A 25,015-nucleotide genomic window follows, 5' to 3' on the forward strand; every position below is an offset into this window, starting at 1 on the left:
CATTCTCATGTTCATTGCAGCATTATTTGCCATAGCCAAGAGTCAAAAACAATCTCAATGTTCACCAATTAATGAATACAAATAATATAGTACACACACAATGGAATATTCTGCCTTAAAAAAGAAGGAAATCCTGCCATTTGTGACAACATGGATGAACCTGGAGGATATTATGCTCAGTGAAACAAGCCAGACACAGAAAGACAAATAGTACATGAATTTTATATGTGGCATATACATGGAATCTAAAATAGTCAAACTCATGGAAGGAGAGAGTAGAATGGTGGCTGCCGGGGCAGGGAGGGGGTGGAAATTGGGAGATGTTGGTCAAAAGAGTACAAAGTTTCAGTTACTCAAGATGAGTAGGCCTTCCCTGGTGGCGCAGTGGTTGAGAGTCCGCCTGCTGATACAGGGGACACGGGTTCATTCCCCGGTCCGCGAAGATCCCACATGCCGCAGAGCGGCTGGGCCGGTGAGCCAGGGCCGCTGGGCCTGTGTGTCCGGAGCCTGTGCTCCGCAACGGGAGAGGCCACAACAGTGAGAGGCCCGCGTACCGGAAAAAAAAAAAAAGAAAAAAAAAATAGATGAGTAAATTTTGCAGATCTAATGTAGAGCATGATGACTATAGTTAACAATACTATATTGTATACCTGCAATTTGGTAAGAGGTTAAAAACAAACTGTAACAATGTGAGGTGATGAATATGTTAGTTAGCTTGATTGTGGTGATGATTACACAATGTACACATATATCCAAACAGTTGTACACCTTAAATATATACAATTCCTATTTGTCAATTATACCTCAATAAAGCTGAGGACAAAAAAAAAAAATGTTGAGGATAAGACTGGGGAAGTGTGGGGCAATTATAATCTATATATTTACTGCCACATCCCTTCAGAGCACCTTGATCTGTATTAGAAGTTCTAACGTTTCCTTTTGTTTTATTACGTAACTTTTTCTATAGTAAAAACTACATACATACATACATAAGGAAACTTACCCATACAAAAACTTCTATATGAATGTTTATAGCAGCATCCTTCACAACAGCCAAAAGGTGGAACAAATGCAAATGGCCATCAACTGATGAATGGATAAACAAAAGGTAGTATAGCCATACCATGGAATATAATTTGGCCATAAAAAGGAATGAGGTAATGATACCTATTTCAACATTGACGAATATTGAAGATATTATGCTAAATCAAAGAAACCAAAGTCCACATATTATATGATTGTATTTATATGCCATGTCAAGAACAGGGGAATTTAGAGGGATAGAAAATAGATTAGTGGTTACCAGGGGCTAAGAAATGGGGAGCAAGCGGAGTGACCACTAATGGACATTGTGTTTCTTTTTGGAGTGATGAGAATGTTGTGGAATTCGTGCTGATAGCCACACAATTCTGTGAATATACTAATTACCACTGAATTGTATACTTTAAATGTGTAAATTTTATGGTGTGTGAATTATGCTCCAATAAAGCTGGTATTAAAAGAAAAGAATAATCTTACCACACTTCCAAATACTCAAAGGCTATTTGACCAGCCTGTGGAAGTCATAGATCTCCAGTGTCCCCCACATTCCCTACATTCACTTTTTAGTAATTTGGAACTTACAAGTGCTCAAGAAATCCAGAAATGTAGAGGGCTAAAAATTATGTTAAGAAATTAACTATCAGCTATGGGTTTTTTTTTTTTTTTGGTTTTTTGGTATTTTGGGGTTTTTTGGGCCAAGCCACACAGCATGCAGGATATCTTAGTTCCCCGACCAGGGATTGAACCCATGTCCCCTGCAGTGGAAGCACAGACTCTTAACCACTGGACCACCAGGGAAGTCCCTTATGGGGTTCTTTTTTGAGTTTGAAAATTTTATATAGCATATGGTGTTCCCAGGAGCCCCTCTCAATGTGAAATTCCCAAATTGGTTTCAGAGATGCACAAAAGTATATATTTCTTTTTATACCCAGAAGATTATATGCTGACCTAAATTTAAGTGGCAAATATACTTCAGGTCTGTCTTGCATTACAGAAATTAAAAACCTTTGTGAACAGAACAATTTTCATTTAATAATGAAAGGAAAGACCCTTTATTATACCCTCTTTAAATGTTCCTTTCTCAACAGTGATTCATTATCTGCTCAGCCACATATTTATCAGCTGTCACCCATGTATCTTCTCTAAACACTCAGACTCCCCCTCTACACTCAAACTGAATTAACCTTTTCATATCATGTCCACTTAAATTGTTGGCCATCCTACACATGTTCTCAACATAACCACTAGGAACAGCCCATCCCTAATCTACTGTTACTAATTTTATGCCTACCATATATTAAAAAACATCCTATTGCTATCATTTTCCACTATGTATTTCATGCTGTAAATTTTCTCGTTTCCTGGGTACTTAGCCCTTTCTTAAGATAATGCTAATCAAATTGAGGTTGGATGTCACAACAGGTTCTGAAACATTTTAGCTAGCAAAAGTAAAGCAACACAAAGGATGTAGGACATATCCTTCCACATTATAAATTCACCTTAGCCTTTGTTTCCTTTGTGCTATTATTTCCCATCTTTTCTGTAGCACTGCTATTTTCAGTCTTTCACTCATTTTGCTCCTCTCACCACTTTCTTTCTCAACTTCCACCTCCACTCTCTTATCGTGGTGTGAAGAGCTTCTGTAGGAAATTGGTAATCATGTCTTTCAAAGTCTTTAACACTTGGAGCTGACTGCTAAGAGAAATTGACCAGATTCCTGTAATCCTTGTCAGTTTCTCTGATCAGAGAAAATCAGCTATGTTTTGAAAGATATGCAGGTTACTGGAGAAAATGAATTATGCTGGTAGGACTAAGAGACTTAGACTAAAGTCTAAGAAACCATTAAAAAGAAAGTGTTTTGCATAAAGTGGTTAACACTTGTTATTCTGTGAAGACTAATTAGCTCTATTAAAACTGTGGGACGAGTGTCATTCTAATGAAGCAGAAAGAGTTATACATATGAACTGCATGCATTTAAACATGTATACAACAGTTCTTAACTGCAACTGGGAGAAAGCTTCCATCAATAATTTTATGAACCATATCACTATGCATTGGAGGAAAGATGATAACATAAGAACCTGAGGTGAAACTGAAGGCACTCATGTTTGCTACTGTTTAGAGCAAGGCTCAGCAAACTTTTTCTGTTAATTACCAGACAGTAAATATTTTAGGCTTTATGAAACCATACAACTCTCACAACTATTCAACTCTGCCCTTGTAGCATTAAAGCATCTATAGACAATAGGCAACAAATAAGAGGGGCTACGTTCCAATAGCAGTTTACTTAAAACAAACAAACAACAACAAAAAAAGAAACAGGCGGCAGGCCGCCTGTGGACCATAGTCCGCCAACCCCTGGTTTAGAGGATCTGGGAAAGAGCTGTCTGAGTAGTGAGAAAGAGCAAAGCAGACTCTGACATCCACAAGCTGTCCTGGTGCTCACAGGTGTGCTTCGTCAGTCAACTTTTCTGCTCTGCACCAGCAGTACAAGGCCTCGGTCAATTAAGTATCATCTGTTTCCAATTAGAAAATTCTACTGAACCTTCAAGGTCTGGCTCATATGTTACTATAATGGAAGACCTTTCTACCTGGCTGGAGTTTCTATATCACCTTGCTACAGATTTGTTTTAAGATACCTTGCATTCTTGAACCCTACCTGTTTGTATGTCTTACGCTTCCTTAATGCATTAAAAAATTCTTACCTGGCGGAGCGCTGGAGGGAAGGAGGCGGCATAGAAGTTCATCCGCCGGGCCATGACGGGCTGCTCCTGGCCGAGGCGCCGGTCGGCGCGAGCTGCGTCCGGGCCAGGCTCCCGCCGCTACCGCGCGGCCTCATAGGTTTGCTCACCGCGCGGGGCTCGTGGCCGGAGCTGGGGCGCATCCACAGCCCACGCAGCCGCAGCCGCAGCCGCAGCCGCAGCCGCAGCCGCAGCCGCAGCCGCAGCCGCAGCCGCAGCCGCAGCCGCAGCCGCAACCAGCGGGCCCAAGCCTCCGGCGTCCGGGACCAGCCCCTGTACGCCGCCCACCTTGACCCCGCCTGCCGCGCTGCCCTAGGCGGGGGTGGGCGGACGCGTCCCTGCTGTGCCAGCTGGGGGCGCTGTACGAGTCAATCCTGAACTATTGAAAGCACCTGTGACAAGACTGGCCCTCCCTACACTCAGCTCCTACCCACCCGACACTGGCCCTAATGACGACGAGCCTCCTGATACCAGCCTGCCCCTCAACCCGCCACCCTTCACTGTGCCCCAGACGCACTATGCCCATGACCAGTGGTTGCAGGGCGCCTTCCACACCAGCCTCTGAAGAGCTGGCCTTGGGGGATGCATCCCTCAGCAAGTAAGCAAGTACTCAGACTATAGTGCCCGCTTTCCCCCCTACCACCTCACCTCACAGGAGTGTTAAGACCTGGGCCTCTTGATGGCAAAACTGCCACCACCCCCTCTCTCCTGTCTTGAGTTAGCTGGCACTGGGGCGGACACCTGGGTTCCAGCCTTTGCACATGGCACTGGACTTCCAATTCTCCCACATGTGTGCACCCAAGCTTGACCAACCTTTGGCAGCTCTCCGGTTGGGATGAGTTCCTGGTTCCCACCACCTTTTCACCTTTTGCTGCTATCAGCAGCCGCTGGCTCAGGTGCATCCCATCTCTGGTTCCTGGGTTCTACTGCCCTAGACAAGGGCTCCAGGACCCATTCCTGCATCCACCCTCGTGTGGGAGGGCCAAAGCTCCATGCTGGATATTTAAGTTTAGGGGCCAAGCTCCTGGGCACATAGGTAAATAAATATTCTCTCAGAAAAAAAAAAAAAATTCTTAGAAGCAGTAACTATGTTTTGTACTTTACATTCCCTACAGTGTCAAGTGCTTTTCCTGGCATATGAAAGGCACTTAACAAATAATTATGGGTATTGTATAGGTACCAATACAAAAGTATTCATAACTAGGTCACAAAAGAGATAAAATTTATAAACACTGGTACAACAAATGTAGCTTTTAATCCTCTGCATGGCTTTTTAGCCAACCTTAAAATATTTAAAGCATGTGAAAGCACAGAATGATTATCTTACCTGCATACATCCTTCATCAATCTTGCCCTTTTGAGGATCAACTTTAAAATGTGCAGTTTTTTTAAAGCGGTACATCACAGGACGTGATTTGGATCGATTTTGCATAATACACTGAATCTCTGAACGTCCACCCATGAAACAAGGTGCAAAATTAAGGACCCTTCCTGGATCAAACTGTAATAAGACAGGAAGTCCTGAGCCTGTCAGGGCTAATTCCACTTTCTGAAATCGATCACCTGTAAAAGCAATAATAGCTTTTTAACATTAAAAGTGTTTTGGGACTCCAGAATATATTTGCTCAGTCCAAATAGTGTCATCTGAAAGACTTGATGAGACATGGGTAGCTCATTCAATCTTTCCTTCAGCAAAGTTATTGAGTGCCAGGGCCTTCTTTGTGCCAGGGATTTTTCTAGGCCTTGGGGGTACAGCAGTGAATAAAATAGACAATGTCCTTCCTCTCATGGGTTTTACATTCTAGTGAGGTGACACTGACAATAAAATAAATAGATAAGGTAGAGTAAGACAGCGTACAATGTTTTGGGGCTGCTCATTTATATGGTGAAGTCCCAAAAGACCTCTCCGATAGGGAGACGTGTGAGCAAAGATATAAGGGACTCCGGAAGAAAATCATGTGAAAAATCCAGAAAAAAAGTGTATTCTAAACAGAGAAAACAGCAAGTACAGAGACTCTAAGTTAGGAATGGCTTGGCATGCTCAAAAAAAAAACCCCCAGGAACGAAGTATGGCTGCAGGAAGAGCAGTAGAAGAATGGTGAGAAATGATCAGACTTAACATATACTTTTGAGGGTACAGTTAACAAAATTTGCTGACGGATTGCATGTAGAATAGGAGATTGAACACGATAAATGATAATGCTAAGGTTTTTGGCATAAGCAACTGAAGTGATGGAATTTTCATTTCTTAAGACAGGAAAGACTTCAGGAGGGATAGGTTACAGGGAAACCAATAGTTCTTTTTTGGGACATGTTAAGTTTGAGATGTCTAGTAGACATCCAAGTGGAAATGTCTTAATAGGTCACTTAATATATTTGTAACCTTAGAGTGAAGATGAAGGAGGAAGGACTGGAGTTTTGAGGGGAGAAGAGAAGCTGTGTGACACTAATCTCAAATCGAAAGAAAGTGAATGCATGCAGGAACACAGCAGGAATGGCAAACACCAGGACTCAGTTGGGATTAGTGGTTATAAAGTGAAACCTCACAGCCTGGTTTTGTGTTTGTCGCCAGCGCAATTAGCTTCCCAGGTGCAGCGCTAGAGTAGGCTAAGAGTTGAATTTAATCAGATTAGAGGTTTTCCACTCAGCCAAAATGGGAGTTGAGCCAAGAGATTTACATATACTAGGGAAAAGGTGATTAAAATAATGGATGATGGAATATAAGCTGAGCAATAACATAAATATGAAGTTTAGGAGATACTAGAAAGAAGCTAGTACCTATGAATTGTGAGCTCTAATTAAGTGAAAGAACTGTTTTGCAGAGAAAGCAATGTAACTACAATCCCATAAACAGAGTTTATATTTCTTCACTCTTGGTCTTACTAGCCAATCCTAGACTCTAAGGAAAACCTAGCATCTGTATCTCTAGCCATTGAAAACTAGATTAACTTGCAAGCCTAGAATAAATGTTCTGTCTATGATCAGCAGACAGAGCTCCATATCACGAACCGCGGCATAAATAGTAACAGAGCAATCAATTTCTGCCCTAGGAACACAGTTCAACTCTGCTCAATGACATCACTTGTACCAACATGTAAATCTTCTAGACTCTTGACTTGCCATGGCTCATCTTTCTGGATTTCATCTGTCATCTGCCTATTATTTTTCTCTTTGATCTTTCTTGCTAAACTGAAGTCCAATTCCATTTTTCTCACTGCAACGCATCCAACGTTACCCAAAAATGTAAAAAGTGTCTTGCATCTTTACGTGTGGCCTGCAAAGCACATGCACTTATCAATATCCTATGGCAGGATATTACGCTCTGTTTACTAGAGCTCTAGTAAATAGGGTGACTAGTAAATAAAGTGACTGTCTCTTTATATAGATTCTAACAGAGCAAAAGGTTTGGTAAAGATGAAATAGGTCATTTGTTCCCATATTAATCTCTAAGAGATAACCTAGGCTTACAAAGAAAAGAAGGCAGGGTTTTTTGTGTGTGTTTTCTTTTTTTATTCCCTTAACTCTACATCATCATGTTTATCTAATGTTATTTTAAAATAATAAAGTTGGGACTTCCCTGGTGGCGCAGTGGTTAAGAATCTGCCTGCCAATGCAGGGGACACAGGTTCGAGCCCTGGTCCAGGAAGATCCCATAAGTCGCAGAGCAACTAAGCCCATGCGTCACAACTACTGAGCCTGCACTCTAGAGCCTGCGAGCCACAACTATTGAGCCCATGTGCCACAGCTACTGAAGCCCCTGCACCTAGAGCCCATGCTCCACAACAAGAGAAGCCACCGCAATGAGAAGCCCACGCACAGCAACGAAGAGTAGCCCCCGCTCACTACAACTAGAGAAAGCCCGTGTGCAGCAACCAAGACCCAATGCAGCCAAAACTAACTAAATAAATAAATAAATAATTTTTTAAAAAAATAATAAAATAAAATAATAAAGTCATCTAAATTCTAACTTGGAAAATTATCATGTAAATGATGCTGAGGCTGACTTTTCTCAATGTGCCACAGAAGACATGTTAAGGTCTCTCAAATGTTTGCATTTTTATTGTAGTCCAGAATTATATATTTTTATTAAACTGCCTCTACAAATATTGCTGTCCAAACTTTTAAATAATTTAAACAGCTATACATTTGATGATAATGTTCACTTCGTACTTACTTTTGATGGTTTTATTGTTATCATCTCTCAAAAATCCATCTTTACTTCCTACAGACTCAAATCTCAAAAAGAGAGCATAGTCTTGCCTGTGTGAAGGATCATCCTTTTGACCATTAATGATTAGCCTGTAAAAAATCACAGTTATTTCTAAAGCAAAGATGATAACTTTATTATCTCTCAAAAGGGAATTTCAACCCAATACTTAAATCTATGCAAACAGACGAAATTCGGGAATAAAAAGGTGACTGTGATCCATTTTCCAAAATTACTGCACAAGACATTGAGACTTGCCAAAAAGAAGACCATACTCATATTATGTGAAGATCCAAAAAATGACTTCATGATGTTATTTGTAAGATAAGAGGAATTTAAATATACTAAGTTGTCAAGGTCTTGCCTCCAATGCCACTTTCTATGTAAAGGATTTTCTTTCCAGGCAAACTTCATTGCTAGCTAAGGTCTCTGTTCAATTCTCTACAATAGTCCTTCTTACACCAGGGTGAAACTGCAAACCTCTCGTATGTACCTGTCTCCTCCCATGGACTAGGCATATATTGCTAGCCACATTCTTGTTAGAGGAGAACAAGTAATTTGGAGAATAAGATTTGGTAACAGCCAAACCTTGGCAGAGGAGAAAAGCAAAGGAAAGATGAGAAGAAGGGAAGTAGGACCAAAGACAGAGATGGGTTACATCACAGGCTTGTGCACTAGCAATCTTTACTTGCCTTACCTAGAGCTCAGCTTTTTAGCAGCGGATACTCAAACATACACACAAAAGGCTGATGTGAAATATTACATAGGAAACAAAATAGCATAGTGAGAACATCTTTAACTAAGACTACAAATCATATTTATTCCTGTGTGTTCATGCTAGACTCTCAAATAAAATGAACATGTTGCCATGAAAAGAATATTTAGAATTTCAAAGATTGTGTCTTAAACAGACTCTTACAGATTCACCAAAGAAGTTTCCTGCATGAAGAGATGATTAACAAGGCAATTATAGGTTGTACAAATAGAACAATTACTTGATTTACTACCCTCCTTAAATTAAACCACAACTCAGTCTTCATCGGACAGTTGGTATCACCAAGTGACCCTGCTGCCACAGAGAAAAGTACATTAAACATTGCCTTCTTACAAACAAGGGTAAGCATACTGACAATTGGATCGGTTATTGTCACACACTGCAACCTCTCAAGTGTAGCTGAAATTGCTACTATATATTTAAAACAGCATTGTCAAATATATTTTCAAACTAAATAATCAAACCAAGTACAGGGAAAAATATACATTGGCAAAAGTCCTAAACGTCTGTGTGAGTTTCAGCAAGCAAGTGTGATTGATCCCAGCAGCTGCTATAGGCTTAATATTCCTGATACTCAGTAAGCATTTGGCCCTGGCAGGAGCACTGCATCCTCTCTGGAGGCATCTAGAACATACTGCATGCCCCTGGCCATCACCTGACTATTTCTGCAGGGACAATAAGGTCTTGGTTGAACAGATTGGTTTGCAGCCAAAATCCAAAGCAACCCAAAACTTCCATCACCTCATTTCCACAAGGTCTGGAGAGATTTTTAATTTAAAATGAAGTATTTAGAAACATTTTTAAATATTGGAAATAATATTAACCATGTTAGAAATATTTAGAACCATAATAAGAAAAACCCAATTTGTGCCTTCTGCCAAGTTTTTTTTTTTTATTAAATTTATTTATTTTATTTATCTATTTTTGGCTGTGTTGGGTCTTCGTTGCTGTGCACGGGCTTTCTCTGGTTGCAGCGAGCAGGTGCTACTCTTCATTGTGGTGCGTGGGCTTCGCATTGCGGTGGCCTCTCCTGTTGCACAGCACGGGCTCTAGGCACGCAGGCTTCAGCAGTTGTGGCACGCGGGCTCAGTAGTTGTGGCTCGCAGGCTCAGCAGCTGTGGCGGCCTCGCTGCTCCGTGGCATGTGGGATCTTCCTGGACCAGGGCTCTAACCTGTGTCCCCTGTATTGGTGGGCAGATTCTCAACCACTGCACCACCAGGGAAGCCCACCAAGTTTTACTATTAAAATCAATCTGATGAATGTATGGTTAATATACTTTCCATTAATAAGTAACATCATATTGGAATTAATTTGTGCTTACTTTGGGCTGAAACAAAATGTAATTAAAATCTTTTGATAAGGCTGTAACCTCCCTTCATTAGGAACATAGGAGATAAATGTGGTAATATCTATGTTCTTTATTTTCCTTAAGTAGGTTAGATTATTTAAAGCAACATCTGTTCTTTGTTGAATATTTGTACCCTGTAATATAAAATCAGAAATAAAAGAATATTCAGGCAAAACACAAAATAAAATATTTTAAGATTAAGTCATAAAATAATTATTGAAATTCCAGAGTCTAGATATAGAGAATATGTATGTTTTAACAGTAACATACATAAATTTGACCAAGGCACCTCATAAAATTAAAAGAACTATTGAAAAATGAATAAGAACAGATATAGATTACTATCAATGTCAGCTGAATTTACTGAACTTTTTTAGGTCACCCTTGGAGACACATGAAATGAAATCATATCTATCTTCATGTTAAAACATATTTAGAAAAATTAAACAGCTTGTTGGTTATTAGTAAGTTGCACTACTTACTTACCAATTCTTCTCCAACAGAATCATCTTGCATTATGGCTACCCAATTTATAGGTTCTGGGCTATTATTGTATAGAAGTGCATGTTCAATCTTTGACATTCCAAAGAAAACAGGACCAAAGCTTATGCCTTCCAACTTTTTATCATTACTCATGTTTAACAATTCAATAATCTGCTCAACAACATGAGCTTTGACATTCAAGAATATGTCTGGACGATCTCGCAAACTCACTCTACAAGATAATGAATTATACATACATATTTTAATTAGAATTCTATATATTTTATTTTTCTCCTAAATGTTTATATAAACAGAAATTTTATAAAATCACATAATAATTAAAATTCAAAGGACTAAGAGCAGTTCCTTTCACGTATGTGCCAGAGACTGTCATGTTCTTCTGTCTGTCTGAATCTGCAAAGTAGAATAGCATATGTGCAACCTAATTCATTGTCTCCGGGAAACAACAAAGATGGAAAACAACTGCATGAATTGACCCCAAAAATCACTTACTGATATTTCCATATCACCAATGATTTACATGGTCACCTGTAGTTCTAGAATTCTGAGATTCTTTTCTAACTCATCCCATTCCCCCAAGTCCAACAGCCAACTTCATCCCCATCCTAATAACCTAATTCCCTACAAAGTAAAGTATCTCAGCAAAACTCCACTTCTTTGCTGAAATGAATATCCTCCCTCATAAAACTTCACTTTCCAGACTAATTTGAATTCACTGTTGCAACTTCTCTCCATCCCGCATTTATCCCTCTCTGGCATAAATGCAATCCTTTTGAATCTCACCCTGTCAGATACCACAGATCACTGACCAATTCACAGCCATCACCAAAGTCATTAACTTTGTATCTCTGTGTATCTCTGTCACACTGGGCACAGTTGATACCATCTCTTTCCACATCTCCCCTCCCTTAGCTTTCTTGACACCATACTTTCATGGCTTTCCTTCTAACTTATTTAGACTCTGCCTTCTCATTCTTCTAAGACTTGGATATTTTGTAAATTCCATGAATAATGCTGTTTCTCTCCTACTTTTTTTATACTCTACCCTCCTCAAAGTTATTTTCAACATTTCATGCTTCATCTACAACTTATGAACTGACAACTCTCAAACCAATATACCTAGACCAAATTTTTTTCTGGGACTCAAGATAAGTAAATATAATAGGCTCCACAGGATTCTGCAAAGCAAATCAATTCCAGCATTCCAAAACAGAACTCAAGATCTTCTCTCACAGACCTGAACCTCCTCTTACCTTCCCTTTCTATAACCAGTCACTAAATGTAGTCAAATCTACCTCCATAACATATCTCCAATCTGCACACTTCTCTCCCTCCATACTCCCAATTTGTACCTTAAATGAGGCCTTCATTATTTCTCTTCTGCTTTACTATTAGAATTTCTAGTCAGGCTATCCACTCCACATCTGTACTCCTCGATTTTGTACACTGCTATCAACATGACCTTTCTAAAAAGCAAACTAATCAAGACACTCCCATCTTAAAACCTTCCTGAGATTCCACAGCCTTTACAATAGAACCTAAGCTCCTATCAGGGCTCACAACTGTTTCTCAAACATTTTTTTAATTGTGACCTTCAGTTAGAAATGCATTTTACATTACAATGCAGGACACACACACACACACACACACACACACACACACACACACACACGAAACAAATTTTACAAAACGCCACTTGCCCTTACCATGTGAGATGCATTCTGATGTTTTCTATTTCATTGTTTTAATACTGGTGGTGACCCATTATAGTGATTGCACATTCTGCTAATGAACTGAGACATATAGCATTAAAAAATGCTGTCCCATGAGGTCCTTAACTGGACCCTGCACCATTCTGTTTTTCTGGTCTCATCTCTCATCACTCCTCACCTCCATCTCTTTGCCTCAGATCTCTTGATGTGTAACACTGTCTATTAACCTGTAGGAATTCAAGTCTTCTACTTGCACTGCCTGAAATCACTCATTTAACCCACTCTCATCACCAATACCCACCTCCCCTGCACACAGACACACATACATACACACACACACTCAGCCCAAATCACACCACTACTCTTTGTCTGGCTAATTTCTACTCAACCACAGGTGTTTGGTTCAACTATCACCTCCTTAGTGGAGCTCTTTCTTGATCCACTCCCTGACTCCAACAAAATCCAAACTAGGAGCTCCTGTTAGGTGTACCCATATGCCATTCTCTGGTTCTTCCCATTTTTCAGTCCCTAGTGCTTGGCAAATAGTAGATACTCAATAAATGAATGCTGACTGAAAGAAGAAGCTAACATACATTCAAATACAACAGGCATATATGAAAAGTGAAACAGGAAAGTATTAAGCACTACACTAGAATTAAGAACCATAGTATATACTCACTTTGCCACTTCATTTACAATTATGGGCCAGTCTGCACAGAAATCCACTTTAATAACCATTGACGACTTGGGCTGCACAATACCACTGGTTGGAAAAGTGACAATGGGTAACTGGCCCTGGTATTCTGTTTTAAACATACCTAAGGAGAACAAGAGCAGATGGTTTACATTTGGATCCTTATAATGTTAATGTTCACACTCTTAGTAGAGGACAGAGACACATTACAGAGTTTATGGTCTATTGTGGACCAAGAATCACAGCTTTGATTGTAAGTCCTGTCTCTAGGGTCATCCAATAAATGTAAGCCTCGTGTTAGGACTCAACCCTCATCAACAGCTAAAATTTTCTGTCTGCTTACTGTGTTCAGACACTTACGCTAAGAGCTGTGCATATGTTATTCTATTTAGTCCTCATAATGAAATCTATGATTCTGGCTCAATCATTACCTCTATTTTATAAATAAGGAAACAGACACTTAGAAAGGTTGAGTAACTTGTCCAAAAATACACAACTGTTATGATAGATTAGATCATCAACTCCAATTCTTTAACCTTCTCTGCATCCCCACTGTTACCCTCCCGTGGACTAAGTATGTTTTCCTACCCCTTGACGGGGCCTGATCACGTGATTTACGTTGGCAAATAGCATGGGACTAGAAGTGACAACATGTCAGCTTCATCCCCAGATGTTCTCTTGCTCTTCTACCATGGAAAGTGTTTCTTTTAAGAAACTGCTGTCCCGTTGGCCTGTGCCTCAGCATTGGCAAATGAGAAGCAGAGCCACCCAGCTGACTCAGAGACCTGCAGTGAGTAACAGATCAGCCCCAGCTGCCTCAGCTTGAAGCAGAGTCATGCAGCTTAGATTAGTCAAATTCCAGCTAATCTGCATAAAAATGAGAAACTAAAAAAATAATTATTTTTTTTAAGATATAGAATTATGGAGTGGTTTGTTACATAGCAATAGTTGACTACTACAGCTAGTAACTAACTAATAGAGCTGGGATTTTCACTTGGATGTTTCTGACCACAGGGCTCACACTTCTAGCCACTACCACTACTCTATAAACGAATTAATGCAGTTCACATACGGAAAGGGTGAAAGAAATGGGTTTCTAGACTCAAATAGCATATGAGGAGGCCACAAAAATTTCTTGTTCTGAAAGCAGAAATGGTCCATAATTTATGGTAATGTTTGGTGCCTATCTTAGAGCATGCAGGTGAGATCAGGTACTATCTCTTTTTCATCGTTGTGGTCCTGGCACCCCACATGGTGCCTAGCACCAAGCAGTGTTCAAAATGTCCAATAAATGGGAGGTAACTAGTTATGAGTTTCTTTGATATCATTATACAATATTAACACAAATGAGCATGCTGCCAACATAAACAACTTTGAAAATTCCTAATTTACCAGTTTTAAATCACATTTGATGACATTTTCCAAAATTATTCAGGTAACTTAGGAGAATGTAATATTAGCGTAATAAAAGTACTGAAAATATAAAAGATAATAAAACTTTAGGTTCAGAGATGACCAGATGAAAAAGGCAAACAGTAACAAAAGTTGTTAATCCAATCATTTTTAGAGACTTGCTAATGACATAATATTTAAGGCTTATTTTTTTCTGTCATAATATAAAACAAAACTCTGTAAAATTATATCCATTATGAATAAATATTATTGACTCAATTCTCCAGGAAAAGAAAACTATATGAGTTCAGTTAAGTCTGAGTCAGTGAAATAGTTTCTATACTGTAACCACTTTTCTGTAGTTTGACAAAAGAGTTTTCTGTAGTTTGACAAAAGAGTTTTAAGTGAATGGTTCAAAAGCTTATTCAGGAACAACCCCTAACAAAAGAACATTGTTCAATCTTTTAAATATATTAAAACAGTGAGCTCACAAACATTACTGTGTCTTATGTAACTTTAATATCATTAGTAATAATGAAATATTTGACTGGTTTTTTAATTGCTCACAAGAGGAGCAAGAACATCATCCTAGGAGAAGGGTGTCATTGAAGAATTTTTTGTCATCAAATTTTCATTTCTTTTCAGATGTGAAACTGGCTGATGTGTGGAGAATGAACTAGAAGGAGATAAGAGGTGACTCCAGACAAATAATTTAGGTTGATGTAATTATAAGGGAAGAGAAGATTATGGACTGTTGTAAAAAAGTGACAGTGAGACAGAGAAAAGTAGGATTACTCACACTATAAGGAAGTGAACAGACAGGATTTAATAGTTGACTGAGTAAGGGGGTAGAGGGTAAAAAGGAGGGAGGTGTCAAGGATTTGCCAAATTTCTGACTTGGCCATATACATGGTGGTGACATTCAATGAAAAACAGAAAAGGAGAAGTTTGGGAGAGACATTGAGGAGTTTAGTTTTAGATGTGTTAACTCTGAAAAACCTGAAGGAAATGCAAAGTCTTGTACAGACTTCAGTGAAGTAACAGGAATGGAAGTGATTGCCTAGGGAGAGCAGGGTGACTGAGGAAACATGAGGGTCTATGACAAATCCTAAGCAACACTCACTTCTAATGTACTGAAAAAAGGGACAGCAGTCCACAAAAGAGAATTAAGGAGGAGGGAGAAGAAGAATAATTCTAACATCAGTAATGAATATTTACTGAACACTTAATAAATGTCAGAGAGAGTGCTAAGCATTTTATTAATCATCACCACAATTATAGGAGGAAGGCGCTATGTTTATCTTTAATGTATAAGGGAGGCATTAAATGTTCGGGAAGTGTAAATTCCTTGTCTGGGGCCTCCCAGCCAGTTAATATTGTAACCAAGATTTGGGACCTGGAACACCTTGCTCCAGGTCAAATCAGTTAAATGAAGGCTTACTGAATGCCTGGTATATGCCTAACATTGTGTTATGCATGAAAAGTATGTTGAGATTTCATGACATCAGTTTCCATGAAAACAAAACAAAAAAATGCATTGACAATAAGTAGTGGGTGCTTCTCTGGGTAGTTAGACAGGATTCTGAGGACCACTCCTGGGTCTGGTCCAATTTAGCAAATTTTCTGGTTTACAGATGATGCCAGGCTTTTCTAGACAGTGATGTAGAGAGATGATGCTGATGATCAGGGGAAGGAGGACAGCAGACATTAAGAGCAAGAGAAAGGTCATATATTTGGGGCAAAATCACCCCCCAAAACCTAAAGCAGTCCTAAGGTAGCTGTTCAAACCCAGAAATGGTATGTAAAGATCACACTAGAGACTTTAAAGACTATTCTACATCATAACACAGTAGTAGAAAAAGTACCCAAAGATTCAAGAGGGGAAGAGGGAAATGTGTGCAATTCAAGGCATGCTAAAATAATGTTTTTTCAATCTTCAATGATAAAAACTGAGAAACAATAAAGGCATAAAAGAGAACATGGAGTTCCCCAGCTCACAAAACACTAATATTAGAAACATCTTAAAGATTAAACCATGTCTTTTCAAGATGAAAAGACAAGCACTACTTCGTAAATTTAGGAAACATTCTTATAAGGGGCAAGACAACAAAATGTATTCAACAACTTTCAGCTAAATCTAGGGATGGTTACTCCATAATAGACTATTAAAATAAAACATCACGAAGTTGTTACATAAACTTTGGCTTCTATAAAACTGAAGATAATAACCTCAGTGACACTACCAGAGAGAGAAAACAAAGCTATACAAATCATGAATCTGCTGAATGTGGCTTTTTAATGTCTTCTTAAGTACACATATGTTTGTAAACTCTTGATCTTTGACTCTAAAACTATAAAATATTTGTCACATAAAATCCTTTTTGAAAATTTTATTAAAATCATCTTTGGTTGCTGAATCTATTTTCTGCCTAAGTGTTTTTCTTCATGAAAATGCATTATAATTCTCATGAATATTTATATATTGTGCTTGTGGGTAATGAGGACTTTATGACACTTTACGGGCACTTGCTACTGTGAATATAAAACATACTATCAATTTTGGTAAGGGTGGAAAAAATAATATCATTCAACTCCAAAAATGAGGGACAAAGTCAGCACTAAGAAAATGTGTTTCACTGATAACAATTTGTTTCAGTTAGTAAGGTAAGAGTAATTAACATTTCATAATACTCAATTATAATTTACCAATATAGTATTAACTACAAATACTATGCACACACAAAATATTAATACAATACTAAAAGTCAATGTGGATTACTTTTCCTAAAATGTAGGGACTCAGGTCCACACATATACTTTTATTAAGTAAAATAATATTAAATATTCAATTAAAATTATGTATTTTTTACTTATAGAGAGTTTTTATAAGTAATAAAACTGTACAATTTGGTGAGATTTTAGAATAAAGAGAGGATATGATCAAAACTTTAAAGGTTTTGGAATGGACAACAGTTAAGAGAGATTTTGGAAAGTAAAAGAATACAAATAAAATTCTCTCAATTACATATCACTGCTCTATAACCAGACAATCTAAAGGACCATACAGCCTATAGTCAATCACCATAAGAGAGTTCATCCTTAACACTGGAGTCAGCCCACAAATGAGCCTAATATTCCACAGTCTGACAGGCATCAGAAATTCAGCCATTTAAAAACCAAAGCATGGAAAGTGAAATGAATAACATTCAGTGAGGAACAACTATCAGTTTTATTTGTTCATATCCCAGAAGAAATCAGTAAAGTGACAGACTGCCTTTGTCTTAATAATTCCCACTGCTCATTCAAGCAACCCCGAAGAACGTCCTCACTTACTGTAAAACGGGTTTGGATTTAAGACCTGTTTTATGTATCCAACAAGCAGTCTCAGAGAGAAATGCCCTCCCTGTCTGGAGCTAGTCCTCTTCTCAGCTTGGGGAAAATGTGAGTCTTATCATCCCAGATGCTGACCATCCAATCAAGTGAATGAAAGGGTAAGTGATTTTATGCCTACAGTATATCATCAATGAAGAGTGTGCATACACACATGCATGTGCACACACACAGACACAGGCACACTTATCCCTTTATGGAAACTCTTAGGTCACATTAAGAATGTCTAGAAATAATCCAGTATGGAGAAGAGAGAAGCACTTTTACTTTCAACAAAATGTTAGTAAGAGCCTTCTAGGGATCATCATGTGAATTCAAAGTTGAATATGATCGAGAAAAAGAACAAATATTTACTGAGTGCTTGTGATAAGTCAAGTACCATATTACAACCTTAAGTACATACATAATTAACCACAGTATATTTTATTAGCCAGTTTATAAATGAGGAATCTGAAGTTCAATGTCCTTAAAGATACTTGCCCCAGATCACACAGCTAGTAAGGCACTGTGTCCTGATTCTATCTCTGGAAAGGTCTAAGGACTATGTCACTTCCACGACACCACCTTGCCTTCTATCCTCAGGGAGATCATCAGTCATCTGAGAGTCAGGTTGTATTAATAAGAATCATAAGGATGTAGCTTCATCTTTCCTGATATTACCTATCAGTCTTTTACAGTCATCCTACTTAAGGACCTTCAGTTTTGAGCCTTTTCAAATAACATAATTCTTCTGGAGGGGTAGGGTGAATCAGAGAATCCATTAATTGCAGAAGGTATATATTTCAAACAGTACCAATTTTCTTCCAAAAGTCTAAGTTAATTTATATGACAGAAAGTATTTACCTGGTACTCTGCCATGGTTAATGATATTAATCTCTTTACAATATACTTTACTATTGGCAACCAATGTCCCAAAATTAACTTCTGACTCAATTTTCAGTTGACAGGATAGAATCAACCTAGAAGAGGAGAAAAGAGGATGATATGATGAATTTTTTTTTCTTTTTTTTTTTACGGTATGTGGGCCTCTCACTGTTGTGGCCTCTCCCATTGCGGGGCACAGGCTCCGGACGCGCAGGCTCAGCGGCCATGGCTCACGGGCCCAGCCGCTCCGCGGCATGTGGGATCTTCCCAGACCGGGGCACGAACCCGTGTCCCCTGCATCGGCAGGCGGACTCTCAACCACTGCCCCACCAGGGAAGCCCCATATGATGAATTTTAACAACTATAACCTCATAGTCAAATCCACAGGGGGACATATATAGATATTTTTACCTTAACTCCTAAAAAGATATTTCAGTTTCCTTATAGGTCTGCTGGTGGCACATCTGTCAGTAAAACAAACTGTAAAATAAAGACACGAAAAAAAGATAATGAGACACATTTTAAATAAAGAAATCAGACTTTATGCATAAGTACATGGTATGCCTTCCCAAGTACTCACCTTGAGAGGTTACCCACACATCTCAATATTTTTGTAGCTCAAAATATATTTGGAACTCTGTTTTGGAATCTCCTACTAAGCCTATAATACATTCTTTTGCCCCCCCCCCGACCCCAAAAGGGTGCAAGTTATCTGAACAAAGTAAACTAGTTTGGATGGTCCAAATCTGATGAAATAAAAGGAGCTATGATACTATAAAATATCACTTGGGGACTAAAACAAGGCCTAAGAACAAAAGGATACAATTGATTTTCCATGTGTGTCGCCAATTTAAAGGACTCACTGTAGCGTATCTGTAGCATATGTTTTCATAAGCATTTAAAAAATCCATTCTAATCCTAAATACACATCTCATAATGATATATATATATATACATATATATTATATCTGGATAATAATTTATAGTTTATAAAGCACCATTAAGTATATTAACCTGTTTGATATTAACAAATTTCCTGAAAGGTAGGTAAATATTACGGCTCCTAGGTTACAGATGAAAAGCCAAAGACTTAAAAAGCTTAAATGATTTATCTAAGGAATTATCTGGATATAACGTTGGGGAACTTAAACTTGAATCCATTTTGTTAGACTTCAAGTACATTACCTTAGAAACCTAACAACGATAACAACAGCATCAGTAATAAATATAGTAATAACTAATCTTTATTGAGTCCTAAGATTATGTGCCAGACACATGAATTAAGTAATTTACTTCACTTAGGATACAACCTCCAAAGCATAAATGCATACATACATACAATCATATATACATACAAACACACTAAAATTCATAAATAAAAATACCTGAACAAAACATTTACAAATACTGCCTATACATTGGTGGTCTGGGCCTTCTTTCTGGGATCTGTGTTTATATGTGTTTGTGTATTACTGGATAGGTACAGACATTCCAGAGATCAGCCAGGAATGTCCTACTTATGCTGCATAGTCTAAGAAATACCCATGTTCTTCTCATAGAGATTGTAATTTTGTGACAGGAAAAGATCAATGACCTTGTACATCTCCTTACAATATATTTATATGTGTATACATAATTGCATTAATAGTTTACAGGATCTAAAAGAGGAACCAGTTACACAAACAATATAAGATGTGAAGCTGAACGTTTTTTCAAACTTTTTCTCTAGCTAGATGTGGAAAAGTATCTTAAGAAGAATTTCTTAAGAATCTTCACACATACACACACATATACATGTACATACATGCATACACATATATATGGTTTAACCTTAGCAGTAAGGGTGTGGTAAAATGGCAATATATAACAGTTTCTCTGGCTTTCCTACTGGTTTCTCTTCTCCTTGTATAAAAAACATTTTCTGGCCCCATATGCACCACAACACGTCAAGACAGTTGACCTCTGAGGACAATAAAGTATCTAGCCACCTATCAGAAGAAGTGCCTCTTGACTCCAAATGCCTTCTGCAAGATGAGTTACCAGTTGAACCCTGACTAAGGATCAGAGTTGAAGGAAATTCTGGAGAGGGGAATGACCAACATGCTCATGCCAAGTACCAGTGGTCTCCAAACTTGGGGATGCTCTGATAGCTAAATAAATACCTTCCAATGATGCAAAGGAGTAGCTTATTCCTTTCCTAACATGTGTCAGCTGTTTGATTCCTATGCAGAATGGGATGTTGTGAGAAAGCAGAACTTCTCAACAACACTGAGAACCCAAATAATTGCACATCTAAATTTAGTTTATGAAAATAAAAAAATGCAAGGGAAATTATAAAAAGACTTATATCTAATACCAATATTAATATTAAATATTAATATTCTAATATTAATTCTGCTGGTGCCGGATAAACAGAGACAAAAGAATAACACCTATGGAATCATATTTTGCTGGGGAAAAGAAGGATCATGCATGTATGTATGTGAAAAAAAACACAAAAATTTTAACAGCAGCTCTAACGGGTAATTTTATAATGAACAGAACTATACTTATTTCAATATAAAATGAAAAGCACAATGTCCTGGTCAAATAAATTATTTGTATTAAAAAAATTATTTGTATTAAAGTTAATCTGCAAACCAGTTACCTAGTTCTGTATTATATTCATTATATCAGTCCATATTTTTCAGCCAATCTCAAAAAAACATCATTTTGATTTTTTGAAGCCAAACATCTGCATTATTTAAAATTCTGTGAAGTAAATATGACAATAATTTAAAATTAAATTAAAATGTGAATATGGGTTCACAATAATTCATTTAGGAATACATCCATCATAAAAACAGAAAGTAGAAGGGTGGTTACCAGAGGCTGGAGGGTAGGAGAATTGGAGAGATACTGTTTAAGGGTACAAACTGGGAACTAGTAGATAAATAAGTCCCAGAGAGCTAACATACAGCATAGTGATCATAGGCAACAAAAATGTATTATAAACTTCAAAGTTGCTAACAGACTAGATCTTAATTGTTCCCACCACAGGAAAGAAATGATGACTATGTAATGTGATACTGGTGTTAGCCAACCCTATGGTAGTAATATATTGCAATATATAAATGTGTCACATCAACATGTACACCTTCAACTTACACAATGTTATATGTCAATTGTATTTCAATTAAAAAAAAAATAACATAGGATGAGAAGGAACAATCATTGAAGAGGTGTAGTAGCAAGAAAATCAAGAGAATAAAGTGGCCCACAAAGGCAGTAATGGTTAATTGTGTCTAATGCTTCTGAGAAATGGAGTAGATAAAGGCAAAGGAAGGTACCAACAGACTGGCAATATGCAAGAGCTACTTCACTGGAAAGGTGGGGAAAACAGCCCCTCTGGAGTTTGCTGGAGTGAGAATGGAAAGTAAGATTGTAGAGACAGCAAAAATAGCATTCTTTAATAAATCTTGCTATCAAAAGGTACAGAAAATATGGTGGAAATAAAATAGGGTGCGAGTTCACGGGGAAAAAAAGAAAACATGCAATTGTTGGACATTTTTTAATGATTTTAATAAAAAAAGAATGGAAAACTAGTCTTCCATTTGCTTTGAACACTACAATTTGCTAAAAATTTGTTCTTTAAGTTCAGTTGTAAGGAAACTGTAGATACAAAAAGCCCTATTAGTCATAGAAAATACAAAATATTACTATGACCCTTAATATTTGAAGAGTGCTCAAAATATTAGCATGAAATATGAAGAATACATACCCAATTAGACAGATCTCTATTGTTTTATTTCCTATTGAAATAAGAAGTTGGTCAAAAGTGTCTTCATTCTTATCAGGATGATATTCTACCATAGCTGTCGTCTGAAGGCCAGAAGCAAGTGCTTTAATCCAGATTGGTCAAAATCAGTTTGAACTTCAGTGGGAGGAAAACAAAATCAAATTATACATCTTAAGTCCTAATAAGAAAATAGTATGAGCAACTGTAGTTAGGAGTATACATTATTTCAAGAGATATATCAAGACATAAGCAATATTCCTGCCCTAAAGGCAAAGACTTAATGACCATATCTATACCTATCAGATTCTAGATGCTTCAGATATGCTTTTAATGGTACACAAACTGAAACTGAAAATGCAGTCAGTCAAGAAATATGTAAATGCTTGTGGGCTCCTTTAGAAGTATGAGGTACTAGAATACAGAAAAAAAGGGAAGAGCAATCTAATGAAAATGTTACTCAGTCTAAATACATACACAATATAAACATGCACACATACATACAATCATAAATACATACATCATTTTATATACTTTCTGCATAAGGACTTGGACTTCATAACTTGGAGGAAATATAAAAAGGAATAGACCAATGAGGAAAAAGAACTTTTGTTCTCGAAAAACATTTGCTAGACTCCAGGAAAAATCTGAAGGGGGAAGAGAAGAACTGCTTTGTGTTGAGTACGTCTGGTAGGTAAAGCATTCGATGTCTATTAGCTCACTTAATACACTTCTACAGCCCTGTAAGGCTGATATTAAGGCTCCCAGTGTAGAGATGAGAAACTGGGACCTGTAGGTGCAATTAATACCTAAGGTCACTGTGTCAGTGAGGACTCAAAACACACATCTGTCTGACTCTAAAACTAAGCTCTTTCCCCACAACTAGAAAGAATCTCCTGAGTATATAATCTCTTTAAAGAAGCAGACTATATACCCCTTGAAAATTAAATAATGTAAGCCAAGGACTAATCAAGTGTCATATGAGTGATGCAGACATAAGTATCATGAAAATCCATGAGAGAATATGATTACTGTGGGCTAAGAAGGAGTACACTCAACCCAGGCTTAGAGGATGGATGTAAAAGGTAGAGAAGAAGCAAGAAAGGTGCTCCCTATGGAGGCAGGAATATCTCAGGCACACGCAGAGAAAAGAATAAGCAAAATAATCTCTCAGCAGGCAGCTAATAAGCTAGCCTTGCTGGGCAAAGAGCTTCCATGAGTAACAATGGAGGTCAAGTTGAAATTAATTATTCAGGGCTTTTAATGTCAGACTGAGTCTAAGCAGGGCTTTCCAGCAATGAGAGCTACAGAGAACTGGACTGATGTGTTGATACCACTGGTCTGAAAGCATCATACTTCCAGCAAACAATGATTCTGACATCTCATAACTACCACAGCCCAACTCTCAACCCCCATCCATCACCAAACAGTAAGAAAACAAGGGCTAGATTATTCCCCACATAGGTCTTTGGGTGCTGGAAGTCCACATAACAGGTTTGACCGTCTTCCTTTAAATAAGAAGGGCAACTAGTACTTCAGCAGCATGTGCCCAAACCACAAGTTTCTCAGCACTCTGAGTGGTCTGCAAAGGTGTGTAAGGCACCACCCCTTCTCTTAGGAGCTTATGAACTGACCATTGAGGTGAAAGTAACAGTTACCAGGAGCCATCTGGATTCAAGTCCAAGCTATAATGAATGTCTGTAAATGCAATTAGTATCCAGTAGGGGAGAAATAATTTGGAGATAATATAAGAGAAGACTTGTTTCAGAAAATGAGAACTCACTTTGACCCTAAAAGATGGGTGGGATTTGGAAGGCGGTGATTCTTGCAGGAGGAAGGAATGAAAACATGGGTCAAAAGAAAAGGAAGTCTGAGCCATGGGGGTAAGAGGACGATTACAAGTAAGACAGGCCTGACAGAACCAAAGACCACAAAAGTCAGCAAAACACTGAAGATAAAGACTGTGTCTTAATTTTCTAACAGCAACCCACAGTAGGTGGCATTAGCACTGCATATGGCACATAGTGGGTACTCAATACATAGGCAAGGCAGGATCTTGGAAAACGGGGTGGAAAACAAGCACTGCTGTGTGTTAAGAGAATCATTTCCTAAATAATTACAATAGTGATGATGACAATGCCCTTTACGTAGCACCCTGTTTTTATTTTTTCTTTCTTCCTCCAAGACAGTTAATATACTTTTTGCTAATCTATCCCTTCCCTAATTCCCTTTATGCCTGTGAAGGACCAGGAGTGCATATCATGATCTTGCAACAGATACTGAACTCATGGCCTTGGCCTCTAACTAGTAACCTGTCTGGCCATTCTCTTGCCAATGTCAAGACCTGTGGTCTAAATAAAAACCACAGTAAAACTAATTATATTATTTTTCTTCTGACTGCATAAAAACCACCCATCCAAGTGCCTCCTGGACATCCACAAACTAGTGTTTGCCCACATCTGGGATCTGCTTCCAGCCTGAGTTTTAAAAGAAAATATTTTCAGATACACATTCAATTGTTCAATAAATATGTAGTGAGTTAATGAAATAATAAACTTTTCCCCGAATTTT

The 25,015-nt window shown here is 38.1% G+C and overlaps 1 protein-coding gene across 1 annotated transcript in view; it reads right to left on the reverse strand.

The window, feature by feature from the left end:
- The window catches only part of CFAP47 (cilia and flagella associated protein 47), a 471,409-nt gene extending 448,262 nt beyond the window's left edge, over positions 1–23,147 (reverse strand). Inside the window, 10 exon segments of the mRNA XM_070044670.1 lie at positions 3,818–4,141; positions 5,110–5,345; positions 7,957–8,081; positions 10,087–10,247; positions 10,600–10,828; positions 13,009–13,147; positions 18,649–18,764; positions 22,430–22,554; positions 22,556–22,582; positions 23,130–23,147. Of these exon segments, the coding sequence (XP_069900771.1) occupies positions 3,818–4,141; positions 5,110–5,345; positions 7,957–8,081; positions 10,087–10,247; positions 10,600–10,828; positions 13,009–13,147; positions 18,649–18,764; positions 22,430–22,554; positions 22,556–22,582; positions 23,130–23,147 (1,500 nt within the window).
- Positions 23,148–25,015: the final 1,868 nt, after the last annotated feature.

Source organism: Globicephala melas, chromosome X (genome assembly GCF_963455315.2).
Source record: "Globicephala melas chromosome X, mGloMel1.2, whole genome shotgun sequence".
Taxonomy (NCBI): domain Eukaryota; kingdom Metazoa; phylum Chordata; class Mammalia; order Artiodactyla; family Delphinidae; genus Globicephala; species Globicephala melas.